At 37.6% G+C, this 18276-nt stretch overlaps 1 protein-coding gene and 1 pseudogene across 1 annotated transcript; both read left to right on the top strand.

The window, feature by feature from the left end:
- The first annotated feature begins 348 nt into the window (after positions 1-348).
- On the top strand, positions 349-9109 carry LOC131962928 (high-affinity choline transporter 1-like). Its single transcript, XM_059328035.1, has 8 exons — positions 349-532; positions 778-891; positions 1567-1722; positions 1838-1986; positions 3282-3425; positions 5311-5464; positions 6391-6605; positions 7629-9109. Exons 1-8 carry the CDS (start codon positions 349-351, stop codon positions 8133-8135), a joined length of 1623 nt encoding a protein of 540 aa, XP_059184018.1. The 3' UTR covers positions 8136-9109.
- A 2482-nt stretch (positions 9110-11591) lies between these two features.
- Positions 11592-16393, top strand: LOC131963017 (high-affinity choline transporter 1-like; annotated as a pseudogene).
- Positions 16394-18276: the final 1883 nt, after the last annotated feature.

The raw sequence follows: 18276 nt of genomic DNA, 5'->3' as shown, positions 1-18276 counted from the left end.
GATTTTAAAATAACCCCCTAAAACCTGAAGTTTTTCTGGAAATTCAACACAAGTTTCAACGCTTCTACTAAATAATAGATTTTCAGCCTCTGTAGCAGATAGAAATGAAATTTAAAAATTATTTGAGAGCTTATACAAACACTACAAAACGACGTATCCGCTTTCCAGGCTTCAATGGGTTAACAGAGGAACCTAATAGCCTCTGTCCATGTATCCTTCTGTGCCACCCTCTACCTGTTGGATAATGATATGAAACCAGTTTATCTAGTACATAACACAGGGTGTTGGGTATATATAAAAAGCCAGCCGAAGACATCAAGTACCAGTTTCCCTTGGGTTGAAGCAGCAATGGCTCTCAATATACCAGGTCTGATAATGATGGTAGTGTTTTTCATGCTTGTGTTGGGAATCGGCATCTGGGCGTCTGTAAAATCTAAGAAGATGGAGAAAAACACACAAGGTGGACAGGTGGAGGTTTCATTTTTGGCAAACCGGAGCATCAACTTGAAAGTGGGAGTCTTCACAATGACGGGTGAGTTTTCTTTTTAGTGATTTTTTGCTTATTTCAACAAGGGGATCTGTACATCACTGAGTCCTATCTATTATTACTTTAATGCTCCTCTAGATTGGTGGTAAGATACAAATCTGACTATCCATATGTTATAATAACCCATAATTATATTTATTTTTGGGGAAAAAATGTTAGGACATTTCTATAAAGTTAAAAACTTTATGTCTAAAACTATGATTCTTAACAATACTCTTCATATTATGCAGCCACATGGGTCGGAGGTGCCTTCATCATTGGAGTTGCAGAGACGGTTTATGACCCCACAAAAGGACTAATCTGGGCTCTTTTTCCTCTGCAAATGTCAGTTTCCTTCATTATCGGTAAGATCTTCTTAATCATACGAAAAATCATAAGTTCTTCTCCAAAAAAGGACAAGGAATCACAGCCAAGAATGAAACAAAAATACAGTGGCAAGAAAAAGCAAAATTAATTTTTTTAGACATATGTTAGACATATTGAGGGAAAATGTGGTTGTGGCTAGCAGTTTACTTTACCAAACTCAAAAAGTTGACTTTATTCTAGACATTTCTACTATTTTGTTCACATTTCTACTTATTTCCCGACATTGTATTTCTACTATTATTCAAGTTATTTTAACTTTTTTCTTGAAGTCCAAAAATATATATTTTTTCCTCCTCTCATTACTTTTTTATCCTACCTGGCTCTAATATAATTACTGTAATTTGGCCCATGGATAACAGTTTTTCAAAAATTGTCCATATCAAATGGGCTACAATGAAATCCTCTGGGGTTATTAATCTTCAACGACATTTGAAAATCACAAAAGGACTAATCTGGGCTCTTTTTCCTCTGCAAATGTCAGTGTCCTTCATTATCGGTAAGATCTTCTTAATCATATGAAAAATTACAAGTTATTCTCCAAAAAAAGGACAAGGAAACACAACCAAGAGTGAGACAAAAAGCAAGATTTCCAGTTTCGGAACCTTCGGAATCTACAAAGTTATACACTATTATTTTTGCTTGTTTTTTTTAAGGTGGACTGTTCTTTGCGAAGCCAATGCGGGAAAAAAAATTCCTGACTATGATGGATCCATTCCAGAGAAAGTACGGAAAAACCCTGACTGCTCTTCTTGCCATTGTTCCATTTATCAGTGAAATGATGTGGGTGCCAGTCACACTGACTTCTCTGGGTAATAAAAAAAAAAAGCTATTTCCACATTTTTCTCCAGAGGTTTTAAACAAATGTGATAAGAATTAACTTTATCTAAAAAGTGGTTGTGGTTGTGTTCTGCATGCCTCCAACAGGGGTCACTGTTAGCATCTTCTCCGATCTGCCTTTAAGTCTTTGCATCTGGATCTCTGCTGCAGTAGCGATCATCTACACTGTTCTGGGAGGTCTCTATTCAGTCGCTTACACTGATGTCGTCCAGCTGTCACTGGTGTTTTGTAGCTTGGTGAGTTTAACACCATCACATTAACGTCAAAAATTCTGGATTTTTCTTAAAAATGTCACTCTCTGTGTCCTTTTCCAAAAACTCAAGATAATAACAATTTTTCAGATCAATATATACCAAATATGCATTTTATCTTCAAGTATATGTATAGTTCAAATTCCATTCCTAAAGCTTTCAGTGAATATTTCCATGTCAACTCACAATTACATAAGTACAAGACAATTGACAAGATTTCACCCACCTTACTATCATACTCCCCTCGGTCAATTTTCCTGAAAATACAGAGGTACAATACTTTGGAATGATCAGATTAATAGTTCAATTAGGGGTGTGCCATATCGTATCGTTCACAATAATATCGGTATATTTTTTTTATGGTTAAAAAAAATGCATATCATGATATCGGCAACGTTCTTACTTCTCGATGTAGTGGTTAAAGTTTTTTTAATCACAAAAAGCTACTTTCTCCCTGTCGCTAAACACATGCAGCTTTTCAAAATAAGAGCACAGTGTGTTAACAGAATCCACCACAGAATTTACAAGACTGTCAAAATAAGATGCCTTAAATAAACCATACAAGAACCTTTATTCTCCTTTACAAAATGTCATTAAAAATGCCCCGGGAACCCCTAAATGGTTATTTTTATTATTTGCTCATACTCAAGAGTCAAGAGTAAAAAAAATTGTATTTGGCAACTGTTGAGATTTGTACTTCAAACTACATTTTAGATTTTTAATTATTTATACAGACTAAAAAAAAAATCATATTTTCTATATCTTTTTAAGTATTTCCTAATATCGTCAAGAATATCGTTATCGCAAAAATAGCCTGCAATATCGTGATATTCTTTTAGGGCCATATTGCCCAGCCCTAAGTTGAATACAGTTTCCCTCTCTTCACATATACGTTTACTGGCTGCTCTGATTGCTCAGGTCACTGAGTAGCACACACACACATACATAGGTGCATGTGCACGCGCATGCACACACACACACACACACTCCTACACTTCTGTTGTATTTTAATTTGTAATATTATTATAATTTTGCTTTATTGTTCATGTAATTGTTTATTTTATATTTCATAGTTACTTGTTTTTAATTTAACTTGTGAATTTTAATGTATGAGCCCTTTTGGGTTTCTTGCCGTTACCTTGCACCTTCCTTTTGTTGTTATTTCTTCATCCTTTTCTTTTTTATCTTATTATTGTGCAAAATAAAAAACTTCAAACATTTACATCAAAAATTCTGTATTTTTCTTAAAGATTTCACTCTCTGATTTCCTCTTTTTACAGTGGCTGTGTGCCCCCTTTGTTCTGGCAAGTGATGTTTATAGTGACATCACTCAAACAGCATCCAACCACACACATCAGGCCTCCTGGCTCGGTCGCCTTGAGTCTGATGAAGTGTGGAAATGGGTGGATAACTTCCTAGCCATGGTAAGATAAAGTAGAGAAAACTTTTAACATGTGAACATTTGCATATTCACTAGTGGTGGGCGGATCGATCTAAAATATCGATAGTATTGTCCAGTATGAACTCAAATGTTAAAATAAATTGTGATTAGTGTTTTCCAACAGCAGTGTGCAGGATTTTCTTCATTCATTCACATTTAGCTTTATTGTTCAACTCCTGGTTGCCTACAATAAACTGCTACTGGATATCCAAGTGTAGTTAAATCTAACAATTGTCTTAATCTGATTACCCCATTTAAATGCATGTAAACAGTAAGTCTACAGCTGAAAATATGTCTATTTTTTCTCTACAGTATCACTTGAAACTGTTATATTCATTTTGCACAGTTTTTTAAAAATGAAATAAGAAAATACTCTTCATTTTTATGCCATTTTCCATGGTTTTCTTAATAATGATTTTGGTTATTATCAAGAAAACCATGGAAAATGTCTAGATATCAGCTCTTAAATTAAACTTATTAGCTATTTTTGTTGATATCATTATATTTGTCCAAACAAATGTACCTTTAGTTGTACCAGGCATGAAAATGAACAAGAAATTAATCCATGTTCTTTATTAGACATATTGAGGAAAAATTAGGTTGTGGCTGGCAGTGTACTTTACCAAAGTCAAAAAGTTGACTTTATTCTAGACATTTTGACTATTTTGTCGACATTTCGACTTCTTTCCCAACATTGTATTTCTACTTTATTCACGTCATTTTTAGTCCATAAATATTTTTTTCCCTTCATTATTTTTTTTCTCCTACCTGGCCCTAATACTCTTCCGTAATTAGTCCCATGGATAACAGTTTTTCAAAAATTATCTATACCAAATGGGCTGCATTAAAATCCTCTGTGGCAATTCATCTTCAACGACATTTGAAAAGCAGTAACAAACCAGTTGGTATTTTGCAACTACTTCTGGCTTATTGGGTGACTGTTTTTATCGTTATCCTGCAATGTTTTCACTGTACTGATGTCAGATCAACACAGTGACTTTAGCTGATAATGGTACCTCTGACTGCAACAAGTTGTTATGAAAAAGTATTTTAGTATAAGATTTCCTCTTCTTTTTTTGCCAGTCAGTATTTTTGCACAATTTGGAAATGCTCACACACATTCATTGTCTTTATTGCAAACACTGCAAAAAAGCCAACTTGTATTTTTTGGCCTAAAATAGTGATTTAAGTTGGCAAAACTTGGAAATATAAATTATTGACATTTAGGGCAATAATGTAAATTAGCACAACAAAGGAAGCCAGTTGTCTGCTCAAAAACAAATTTGTGAGTTGTTGTTACTTATATCTTTAAGTTGGGGTTCACAACAAGGGACAATAGTTCTGCTAACTCTTATTTCTTTGTTGTGAAATGTGGGAAAGCGGTGAAATTCGGTCATTCGCGAAAGCTAGTGGCTAACTGATGCTAGCGGCTAACTGACGCTAGCAGCACTGCTTATTACAGCTACAAGAGTAGCCATTAGCGTATCAATGCTAACTCAAAATTGTGGTCGCAACATTAGCTGACATTTTATAGCGGCGTTACAATCGTGCCAATTCAGCACATTGCAGAAGTTAGCAGAAGAAAGGATGAAAAGTTATTACAATGTAAAATTATAAGTTAGTACAATTTACAGTTAAGCTGACAAAAATCTGAATTTTGAGCAGACTCAAAAACAAAACTTAAAACATTTAGTTTAATTGTCCAACTTAAAATTTTATCGAAGTTTGTTGCCTTGAAATTTTGAGTTCACCCAACTTTTCTTTTTTTGCAGTGAATCCTTCAGACAAAACTAAGCTATGCTCTCTGTTCATAAACTCTTCCCACAAAAAGTCTTCCATAGCATAATATGGCTTTTGTGTTTTCCCAGAGTGTTGGAAATCTGGCATTCCAAGATTTCCACCAGAGGACCCTCTCCTCCAGCTCCACATCCACAGCCAGAATGATCTGTTTCATCGCAGCAGGACTCGTACTCATTCTTGGAATTCCACCCGTGCTGATTGGTGCCATTGCAGCCTCAACAGGTGCTTTTCTCCTAGTCTAGTTTTTCCAGAAATAACAAAAAACACCATATTTTTGCAGATGTCCAGCAAGTCTCCTGCATTGCGTTGTCCACTTTTGTTATCATTTATCACCATGTTCTAAAATCCTGTGTATACTTCAAGGCATCTGAATATGTAAAAATCTGTCCCACGTCAGTCAAAGCACTTTGTAAATGCATTTTTAAAGGTATATAGAAGGCTATATCGATAAGTTATTTTTTAATAGATAATTAACCAAATATGACTCTTAAGCGTTATCAGTACATGCCAAAAACTAGTAGAAAAAGGTGGAAAAAATACATATTAGAAAAAGAATTGTATGGTATAAAAATAATACATTTTGATACAGGGTGAATACCTTCCTTGTAGGCCTTGTAATGCCATTTTACTAAGATTTTAATCACTCAAGGCTCAATCATATCATCTAGCACAGGGGTGTCAAACTCTGGCCCGCGAGGCAAGACCAAATTATTATATTATTATTGTACTATAAAAGCTGACCCGCCGGTATTATACGGCGCATTTACCGCTAATACTAGATTTATTATTGTTATTTTATTTTTAAATGTATTAACCTGTTGAAAAACTTTATTTTGATATTTAAATCAGAAGGATGCAAATAGAAAAGAGGCATACGATTTTTATTTAATTTTTATTTAATAAATTAATGACATTGATGTGTTTTTATTTGAAATTTGATTTTGCATGTCTGCACTATTTAGTTATATATTGTATGTTTATAAGCGTTGCTGGTTCCATATTTAATGTGAAAGCAAAACATGTTTGGTATATATTAAGAGGTTTATTTATTCAATGTTGGCCCGCAAATTTATTCAAGTTTTAAATTTTGGCCCCTTGTGTATTTGAGTTTGACACCCCTGATCTAGCAGCTTCTTCTGATGTTTCAGATTGGAATCTGACCTCATACGGGGCGCCTTCCCCCTATGAGCGAGGAGAGGCAGCCATGGTTTTGCCCATCATCCTTCTTCATCTCACCCCAACTGCCATTTTCGTTGTTGGCATGGGAGCGATCGCTGGTGCTGCAATGTCTTCTACAGACTCGTGCCTGTTGGCAGCAACCTCCATCTTCACCACCAACATCTACAAGATCATGAGGCATCAGGTATTAACCCATTAAGGCCTAAAGCGCCTGGAAAAAAATGCCTGGAAAACCTATGGGCGATTTTCAAATGACCCCCTAAAACCTGAAGTTTTCCTGGAAATTCAACACCTACTAAATAATAGATTTTTCAGCCTCTGTAGCAGATAAAAATGAAATTCAAAAAGTATTTGAGAGCTTATACCCGTGGCTTTCATACGAAGTTGAGTTTATTTGTCCAAACCTTCAATAAAGTTTTTTAAAAAATCAACAAACTCAGCAAATGTTACATTTGACTGAATAAAAAATCCTATGCATAATACTAATACATGCCCATTAGCAAGATGCAAACATGATATGACCACTGGAAGAACAAAACATAGTTCTCATTAGCCTACTGTAATAAAAAAAGAAATAATTATCATAATAATAATAAATAATAATAATAATAATACATTTTATATATTGCACTTTTCAGGGTACTCAACGACGCATAAAGTAATATAAGACATAAACAGTCATGATTTCTTATATCATCATCACAATCAATTAGCCTATTATTAATAATAATATTATTATCTCCAGATGGCCACAAATCTGTCTGTTCTTCGGTGAAAATATGTCGTCTAAAAACATATTCCTCATCCATAAATGCCGGTGGATTGGTTCCGAGGGTTCAAAGTCCAGATCAGCAATTAAATCATCGGCACTTACTGCTGAGCTCCTCCGCTATAGCCGTCCTCCGCCGTAATTTCAAAGTTCTGGAAAAGTCCCATGTTGCATTGCGACACTCCCGCATGTATTCTGATCATGATTCTGATGCATTTCATTGTCCAAGAGACCGAAAATAGGTGGAAAAAAATACAAATACTACAAAATGACATATCCGCTGTCCTTAATGGTAGAGTGACGCAACAGCGCTCCCGGTTTTAATGGTAGAAATGCGGGAATGCTTTCCCGGCGTCAATGGGTTAAGGCAAGATGGAGAGGAAAAGTTTTGTCATTTGGACTTTTTTTTCTGAACTACTGTTTGGTTTTACTCTCTAGGCATCAGATAGGGAGCTGCAGTGGGTGATCCGGCTCTCCATAGTGGCTGTAGGGATTGTAGGAACATCACTCACCTACCTGGACAGCAGCATCATGGCGTTCTGGATCCTGAGCTCAGACTTGACCTACACCGTAATGCTCCCCCAGCTGATCTGCGTCCTCTTCGTCAGGGTTTCCAATGGATACGGGGCTGTTACGGGCTACATTGTTGCTTTTGTGATGAGAGTTTTGTGTGGAGAGCCTGTGTTCAATCTTCCCGTCATTCTGCAGTTCCCAGGCTGCACTTTAGAAGATGGGGTTTACGTTCAGAGCTGGCCTTTCAAGACCATTTGCATGCTGTCTGCTCTGGTCTCCATTCCCATGGTCTCATATGTGGCCTCACTCCTGTTCAACAAGGGGATCCTTGCTGAGAGGCTGGACGTGTTCAAGGTGAAATCACAGGAAGCACCAGCAGATGGTGATAGTGATAAGGCTGAAAATGAACTAATGCTTGAGACAAGTTGCTAATTTTGCATGATAGTAAGATGGAGGACCTCTCATTAAATATATTTTTTATTAACCTGTTATATTTAATGGTTTCTATCTTTGTTGCCCGTGTGCTTAAGTTACATTGTAAAGGCATTTCCAGCAATCATTTCAGCTACAAACAAGCCTTATCTCGTCTGTTGCACGCCACATTTTAAATTTTCCCAACTTTAATGAAAACGAGACCGTGTCAAGTCTTGGCATTAAAATTGATAACAACCTCAAAATGGATCAGCAGATAAACTCTGTTGTCAAATCCATTTTTTTTTTCAGTTAAGGATTTTATCAAAGTTTAAGTATTTCCTTTCTTTTAATTATTTTAAGAGGGTTATCCATGCATTTGTATCCACTAGATTGGATTACTGTAATGCCCTCCTTGTTGGTGTCTCTCAGTCTTCCATATCACAACTCCAATTAGTCCAAAATGTGGAGAACACATTTCCTCTGGAATGAGGTCCCCCTACAGATCAGACTGGCCCCTACACTGGCTGTTTTTTAATCTCTTTTAAAACCCATCTTTCATTCTCCCTGGCCTTCAAAGTCTCTGACTGTTAGAGGTTTGCTTTTGTGGTCCAAATTCTTGTCTTTAAATCTGTTAACTGTCTGTATTCTGTATTTTGTAATTCACTGCGTATTGTGCAGCACTTTGGTCAATGCTGTTGTTTTTAAATGCGCTTTATAAATAAATTTGTATTGTATTGTATTGTATATGTTGGCACCATGCGAGTTTGACTGCAACATCACAATTTATGCTTATTCATGTCATTTTGTCCTCAACCGCGGCCAAAATAACCACGATTGCTGCTTGCGACCTGTTTTAGAAGTCCTAGATACACTGTAAAACCAAACACCATCATATCTGGATAAATAATCTCCTCCAGGGGTGCACACAGCTCTGTAAAGTTGTTTGTCTGCGATTTAAGTCAAATAAACAGATCTAAACTATGCAGAAATAACTATATCATGATGCTGATGTGTAAAAAATCTGAATTCATGCGTTGTCAGGTCTGTCTGCGGTAGTACAAGCAAACAACTTTTAAAATGCTTGTTTTCTCAGTGTAGTTTGGATCGATCAGAGCTCTGATATGCAGGAGTTCTGAACCTCTGATGGAGATCTGCACTCAACTGAGTGACTTTTTCTAGCTTTCTTTTTGTAACTTTTTCACTGTTTCTGGGTTTTCTATGGTTACACAGTAATGTTCATGGATGTAATGATCAAAAGGTCAAGGAAACACTCAGCACTTAAGTTAACTCTTTAAGAACTGTTTAAACTTGATGCCTTTAAAAATCCAGACAACCAAAATTGGGTTTCATGCAGGAAATTAATTAGGAACTAATTTCCTCTTATTTTTGTTCATATCCACATTTATTTGTTAGTGGCCTTTGACTCTGGGATCAAACATGTTTTCTCATCTTTTGCTCTCTTAGGTAACACAACGTTTTACAAGTTTTATTCTTCTCTTTTTGAATATCTAGAAACAGCATTAGTGCCGAGTTTACTTTCCATTGTAGTTTGTGTCTGTTAATGTTGTTCATGACATCATGTTCCTTCACACTAATTTTCTCTTCCAGAAGTGGAGTAATGCCATGTTGAAATATTTCGTGAAAAAGTCATAAATCAAAATCTAAATGGTCTTATTGTAGTCTGTTGGTAAATGTAGTAGGTTGACTTCTCCATAAATAACAAAAAAAAACGTGACAATGTCACATGACATGTCCAAAATTTGGAGAAAAAAAGACATTGTGTTCCGTGTCAGTTTGACATGTAAAGTCATCAATGTTTTGATCACAGCACAATCTGCAAAATCTGTCAAGGGCAAGTTCTTATGACATGACAGCAACAATGACTGCTGCTGCCTGGAAACATTTTGAATGTTTCAGTCTTTGGGTGTGATGAGATATGAATATATTTAGGTCTCTGGTTTATTTATTCATGCATTAAGGCTCTTATTGCTTGGGTTTTAGCTTTGTATGTCTTAACCATAGACTGTATATAAATAATGGACGTAGTCACCGTGACGTCACCCATTGGTTTGTGGACTGCCCGTTGGAAGCCTCGAGTTCAGCGTTACACTCGTCGCCATCTTGCGTCGCCAACATGTTTCCGATACGCGGAGCAGACCATAATTGGACTGTGGAGGAGCGCGAGGGATCTGACGACACTGACTACACGCATCTCTACACCGGCAACCCGACTGAGAGAAGCCGCTGCTAATTCATGTTAGCATTAACTGGAGCATTAACTGGGATGTTAGTTTTGGCTAGCAAAAAAACAAAAACAAAATGTATCTTTCTTACCTCCGAAAACTGAGCAGCGACTCCTTGGAGTGTCTGTTAGTCCAACCAAACGCTGAACAAGACATTTTACTGAACAAAACGTTCAAATAAACTGTCATTAAGTGAAAATACAGTGTGAAAGGGTCAAAGTTATGAGACCAAACCGCTAAACGTCCTGTTTTCTATCTATATAACATTATATATAACTTTACTGACACGTTGCCGTGGATACGCTCTGCTTCTCTCCTGGTGGCGGCTCGCCTTGTCAGTGACCTGTCAATCAAAGCTAGAAACGCCCCAAATCATACGATTCTTTATCTTCTATTTTCTTCTAAATGGGGCCATTATTAGAACTATTGACATCAAATTGTCTTGAAGAAGATTTTTTACTAGCGATTGAGACCATAGTGTTGTCCCTGAAATTTTTTTCTGCGGTAATAAATCAAGTGAGAAGTTTTCAAATTTAGCACTGAAATGAATGGGCAGATTTCTTTTGCAGCCAAACTTAGCACCCCCTACTGGAATTTTCGGTGAATTGCAGGCTTTATGCACTTCCTGGTGGCTTCCATGCTCAGGCACGGAGATTGCCGCCTGGTCTTAACAGAATGTGGTGACCACATCTTATCAGTCTCATAATCTCATCAGTCCTGTCCATCAGTTTTACTACAAATCTAATTATACATGAAACAATGCAGCATAGTGAGCTTAAATAAGGAGTTAAAAAGTTTCTGTCAAGCTTTCAGAAGCAGCTGAACCTCTCATCATTCTAACTTAACCCATTGACGCCTAAAACTTCCTGTAAAACCTCTGGGCGATTTTAAAATAACCCCCTAAAACCTGAAGTTTTTCTGGAAATTCAACACAAGTGTCAACGCTTCTACTAAATAATAGATTTTCAGCCTCTGTAGCAGATAGAAATGAAATTCAAAAATTATTTGAGAGCTTATACAAACACTACAAAACGACGTATCCGCTTTCCAGGCTTCAATGGGTTAATAGAGGAACCTAATAGCCTCTGTCCATGTATCCTTCTGTGCCACCCTCTACCTGTTGGATAATGATATGAAACCAGTTTATCTAGTACATAACACAGGGTGTTGGGTATATATAAAGAGCCAGCCGAAGACATCAAGTACCAGTTTCCCTTGGGTTGAAGCAGCAATGGCTCTCAATATACCAGGTCTGATAATGATGGTAGTGTTTTACATGCTTGTGTTGGGAATCGGCATCTGGGCGTCTGTAAAATCTAAGAAGATGGAGAAAAACACACAAGGTGGACAGGTGGAGGTTTCATTTTTGGCAAACCGGAGCATCAACTTGAAAGTGGGAGTCTTCACAATGACGGGAGAGTTTTCTTTTTAGTGAGTTTTTGCTTATTTCAACAAGGGGATCTGTACATCACTGAGTCCTATCTATTATTACCTTAATGCTCCTCTATAATAAGTATTTTGTGTGTTTCTGTGATATTATGGTAAAATGGTTTAAGTAAAATTGGTAAGATACAAATCTGACTATCCATATGTTATAATAACCCATAATTATATTTATTTTTTGGAAAAAAAATGTTAGGACATTTCTATAAAACCAAAACCCTTCAACAAATGTACTGTTCTTTTCACACCCCACCCCACATCAATGACACAACCCTAATTATTCATCAATGTGTATGTTTTCTACTGCAGCTACTTGGGTTGGAGGTGCCTTTGTCGTTGGAATTGCAGAGTCTGTTTACGACCCCACCAGGGGTTTGATCTGGACTCTTGTTCCTCTGCAAATGTCAGTTTCCTTTATCATCGGTAGGTTTCTCTTTAACATAAAACTGGGTCCAAATGTAAAGCAATGGAATTTGACTTTTTTTGTCATGACATGTGTCTCCACATCTGTTTGTCAGAGGTGAACTCTACTGTCAATGTAAGTAGATTGTAATGACTGAAGGTATGAGATGATGTACGGTTACGTTGCAACCTTGGTTCTCTGAGTGAAGAGACTATGTTGTACAGTTAGTCTCAAGACGATTGGGAACACTCCTTACAAAGAACAGCCAAGAATAAACTCAATTACTTAGACTACTTGGGGTTTTGACACCTCTAAAGAAATACAGACCTGGTGAGATGAATCAGAAACCTTTACTTAATGCAGCATGGAGAGATTGTTCTGCACCGAACATACAGTTTGTCTTGTCATATTTAGCATGAGATGCTTATATGAACAACAGATGTAGTGTACTTAATCAACACAGTCGTAAACCAAACCTCTCCTCCACTGACATGCAGTCTTGTACAGCACAGACCATCACCAAAGGCAATAATATCTCCTAAATATTTATTCACATATAACCAAAAATTTCCCAGACCCCAACATGGATCCTTGAGGAACCCCAAATGACCCATATCAGGATCAATACTGACAGCACTGAAAGTTGTATGTTTTTTTCAATTTGAAACTTAATACCCTTTCTCTCCTTTCATCCAAGGTGGACTGTTCTTTGCAAAACCAATGAGGGTGTCATGTTCTGTGTAAACTTTGCGTGTGCCTTTAAGGGTAATTTATTTTTCTTGCCTAAGTCTTGATGTGATAGGTGGGTTAAGTCACATGATTTTGAGGCTTTGATCATGAACGCTTTGATCTCTACATTCCATGAGGTCAGCTTATACTTTTTAGTTTGCTTTATCATTTCGCTGTTTTGCCTTGGGAAAGGATCGCTTGTAAGTTATCTTCATGTTTTTAATAATTTCAATGTTAAGTTATTTCAAGAGAAAGACAACACTAAAGACCAGTGAACAATATTCTAGTTTCTGTCCTTCTTTTGGAATGTGTTCGCTATCTGTCGATGTGTGTACAGACACTCACACAGACACTCACTGAGGACAGAATAGAGGGAGAACAATTACATCAGTATGATGGATCCATTTCAGAGAAAGTATGGAAAAGCTCTGACCGCGGATCTCGCTATTATTTCAGTCATATCTGAAGTCGTCTGGATTCCTTCATTATTTCTTTCTTTGGGTACGCACATGCAAGTACTCTCAAATCAACACATTTACTTTCTGAGCCCATTATCCACCTTCTTCTTCATTATTCTACTGTTTGTGTGCTACAGGAGCTACCATGAGGGTGGTTTTGGATCTGTCCTTCAGTGTTTGTGTCTGGATCTCTGCTGCAGTGGCAATCATCTACACTGTTCTTGGAGGTCTCTATTCAGTTGCTTACACTGATGTCATCCAGATATCACTCGTGTTTCTTGGCCTGGTGAGTTTTACACAAGAAAACTTAAAGATGTATTTTGATTTTACTAATTGATTCTTCTTTTCACAGTGGCTGTGTGTCCCTTTTCTTCTGACAAGTGATGTTCATACTGACATCACTCAAACAGCATCCAACCACACATATCAGGCCTCCTGGCTTGGGCAGCTTGAGTCTAAAGACACATGGATATGGATTGATAATTTTCTAGTCATGGTAAGATGAATAACAGTACAGTATGTTTATGAAAAATAAAACAAAACAGTGTGGAAGCACAATATCTACCAATACGTACAGTATATGCAGGTATGTGGGAACAAGATTAGAAGTTTCAGAATAAGGGGGTAAAAACTGTAATTATTGTTATCTATTCTATTACAGTTGGTTGAAGACGGCTACGTGGTCAAACCAGGGACAGCCTCTCTGATTGTTGCAAGATTTCTAGAATTTAACATAAATTTAATTAATAACAAGTTATAACTAGGACTGCGCGCAGTACTGAACGGGCCCTCGCAGTACACGCGTGTCGGGGCATGCTGCCGTCAGGGTTTGTGCGTTACAGGGGCCAGTCTATACCACCCCTATGAATTTCATTGCCTTAAGTCTTATGGTCTGGGCACAGTAGCACTTATTAAATTAAACTGCCGCCAGAGCGCCACCTAGGGGCCGATCAATAAAACCTTCAAGAGTTATCTTCAGGAGGGCATTGACAATAAGTATACCAAGTTTGGTGTTAATCCGACCAACCGATATGGAGATATAAAATACTTCAATTTAAAGAGCGCCACCTAGTGGTCATCGGCCAAAATTTTGCAGAGAGCCTCAGGGGCTCATGGGGAAGTAGTAACCTGAGTTTCATGTCATTCAGACACACCAATGTGGAGATATGCAACACTTCGTGTTTTGTGTTGATAATAGCGCCACCTGCAGGAAGTTGTTATTTAATAACTTGAGTATTCTTTGGGTTATCAAAATTCTTTTAATAACTTTTTGTTATGACGGTCCATAGATGCTGTGTGCAAAGTTTGGTGCAAAACGATGAAATTGCCTAGGAGGAGTTCGAAAAAGTAGGTTTGCGACATTTCGCGAATTTGCGGAAAAAAAACTCTAGGCGAAAATGGGCGTGGCCTATATCATATAGCACAACTCAGTGAACGCGTGGATATAAGTTTTTTGAATGTGCGATAAAGTATGTGGGAGTTATTAGCCAAAACGCATTTTCCTTTATTATAGCGCCACCTAGTGGTGAAAATTCAGGATGACAATAGATTATAAAAATTTTCACCATGTGTGACTTATATTTTAAGTTTCATGAGTTTTGGGGTATGTTCAGGCAGTGAAATATGCGATCATTTGGGAAGAAGAATAATAAAGAAACATTCGAAATACAATAGGGACCTCGCAGGTCGTTGCCTGCTCGGGCCCTTAAAATAAAAATAAATAATCATTTGAAATACAATAGGGACCTCGCAGGTCGTTGCCTGCTCGGGCCCTAATTATAATTTCACTTGTTTTGTCATTTTCTAGAGCATGGGCAATTCCGCCGTTCAAGATTTCCATCAAAGGACACTCTCCTCCAGCTTCACCTCCACAGCCAGAATCATCTGTTTTATTGCAGCAGGAGCCATCATCATTGCTGGAATCCCATCTGTGCTGATTGGAGCTGTTGCAGCTTCAACAGGTAGGTGGTACCAAATTCTTGTCTTGCTCATGGACTACTGCTAGGGAGCCTTTCTTCCAACATTAAAGATTGAAAAAATCAGTGTTTTCTTTTGTCTGTTTTGTTTCCCACATTTCAGACTGGAACTCCACTTCATATGGTTCTCCTTCTCCATACGAGCGAGGGGAGACTGCCATGGTGTTGCCCATCACCCTTCAGAATCTAACCCCGATTTACATTTCTGCTTTTGGCATCGGGGCTGTTGCTGCTGCTGTGATGTCATCCGCTGACTCTTTCCTCTTGTCTGCAACCACCATCTTCACTACCAACATCTACCAGGCCATCAGGAGTCAGGTGAAAGAAAACGAGTGTAGAAGTGACATTACTGCTGGTTTAATAAATCCTGGGTACTACTGGCCATATTATCAACACTTTTATTTCATTTTAGACTAAAACTCAACTATTGTGATCTCTGCTTTCTAGGCATCAGACAAGAATATAGTGGTTGCAGGACTTGTGGGAACTTCCCTCACCTACCTGGATGGCGGCATCATGGTGTTCTGGATCCTGGGCTCAGATCTCACATACACCATTTTATTTCCTCAACTGATCTGCGTCCTCTTCGTCAGGGTTTCCAAAGGATATGGGGCTGTTACGGGCTACATTGTTGCTTTTGTGATGAGAGTTTTGTGTGGAGAGCCTGTGTTCAATCTTCCCATCATTCTGCAGTTCCCAGGCTGCACTTTAGAAGATGGTGTTTACATTCAGAGCTGGCCTTTCAAGACCATTTGCATGCTCTGGTCTCCATTCCCATGGTCTCATATGTGGCCTCACTCCTGTTTAACAAGGGCATCCTTGCTGAGAGGCTGGACGTGTTCAAGGTGAAATCACAGGAAGCACCAGCAGATGGTGATAGTGATAAGGCTGAAAATGAACTAATGCTTGAGACAAGTTGCTAATTTTGCACATTTATGATAGTAAGATGGAGACATTGTTGTAGTCAAGACCACCTAAACAGAGACCAAGTCAATACCAAGACCGCAGTGTATCCAGACCGAGACAAGACAAAGACCAGTTCCAGCCATCTCCGTTAGTGTTGCTTTGTCTTCCAGAGTCCGCTTCATCCGAGACAGAGGCAAAAAATGCAGTCGATTCTGAGAAAAGACTGATACCTTCAAACCGGTCTCTTTGTGATTGTGTTCCTGCAAAAACACTGCAAACTAGAGCTGCTTTTGTAAATATTTAAAAAGAATGGCTGAAGTGCTCCTCTGGAAAGCTTTTCATTTTTTTTTAAACATTAACACTGGGTTTAGAGGCTGCTGTAATCTATTTCCATTTTCAGCACCCTGGACAGCTCTAGGCAACTTCACTGCACAATAAAGTGGATTTTCACTGATGAAAGCAGCATATTATTGATTTAAATGATGCTTTAAAGACCTTTGTAACACTTGTTTAGTAAAGATGTTTGTGATGAATACAATAAAAACTAATTTGTGGCGCCCAGTGGGTTCCTTTCATCTCTCCATCCTCATTTTTTCTTCCATTTAGTCATTCAGTTTTCCCTTTTTCCTCCCTTCTTTACATCCATTCACCCATTATTTCAAAATGTAAGATTAACCCCATTGGAATGAACCATCTCATTGTCAAGGGGTCTGTTTGACCTTCTGTTTTTTTCTTTCATTTTATCTCTTCCTTTCAGAAATCAGGATATACAAGTCTAATTTCAACTTCATCACTCTTTTTTTTTGCAGAATGCACGCAAAGCAGCTAAGTGTTTAAAATGCCCCCAAAAAGAACCATAGCCCGATAGATAGATAGTTAGATGGAGCGCTGCCCCCATCAAAATTGCAGAAAAAAGTATAGACACAGTAATAAATTACCTAATAAAAATAATTATGCCATCTGTTAACTCATAATAGGTGTCTGGCTAATCATTTTTCAGCATTCCCATTCCATATTGGTTTTATTTGTTTCGTTTTTTTGTGTAAATATATACGTTTCAAGGACGAGGGACGCTGGCCAAATGAGTGTGTATGTATGTTCTTCAAATTTTTGCTTGCATGTGACTTCATGCTGGTCTATAATTGGTCACTTAAAGATTCTCCGGCGCAGCTCTCTGCGTCCCTGGCGAATCAGCACTTTTTAATGTCATTCTTCATCCAATCTGAATGATTCACGATCTCTGTCAATCAAAGTCACACCCTTGGCCGCCTAGATGCGCAGGCTTTTTCTGTTATTATTGGCCATATTATACTCTAATATGTATCAACAGACTATAATTGACCAATTTTTAGCAGTTTTAGGCATTTTAAAATTTGACCAATTGTGACCAAAATCGTATCACTTTTTATCAAATTTTGAAAAACTCTTTTGAAAAATACTGTGTTTTTCTGTCATTTCTGGAAAAGCCACCCAACTACATGTATCAACAGACTATAATGAGGCTATTTTGAGAGTATCGGGGCATTTAAAAATGTTAAGACTTTTTCCCGAAAAATTTTGACATACTATATAGTATGACTTTTTATTGAGGGGAAAATTTTTGGACTTCCCAAAATACGGTGTTTTTCTGTAATTTCTGGCCATTTTATGCTCTATTAGAAAATTTTATTTATTTCTTTTCTTTTCTTTTCTTCTTCCCCCACAATTTCGACATGCTATAGTATTACTTTTTTTTTGGTCAAATTTCTCAAAATATGGTGTTTTTCTGTTATTTCTGGAGAAACTATGTGATTAGGTAATCTGTCAGAGCACATAGCTCAGAGTGATAGATGACACGATTGGTAACAGGAGGTTATGAGTTCAAACCTTATGTGCTTACATTTGAGGCTTTAAAACCTGAATGACAAAGTCAAATACACAAAGAGACAGAGTCCTGACTGTTATAAGCAGATGGCTCATTGCCTTAAATGACTGTTTATAAGACGGAAGGTTGTTGCTTCA

Source organism: Centropristis striata, chromosome 24, assembly GCF_030273125.1.
Source record: "Centropristis striata isolate RG_2023a ecotype Rhode Island chromosome 24, C.striata_1.0, whole genome shotgun sequence".
Classification (NCBI taxonomy): Eukaryota; Metazoa; Chordata; class Actinopteri; order Perciformes; family Serranidae; genus Centropristis; species Centropristis striata.
The sequence above is the reverse complement of the archived record's forward strand: the minus strand, read 5'-3'. Positions and strand labels throughout refer to the sequence as shown.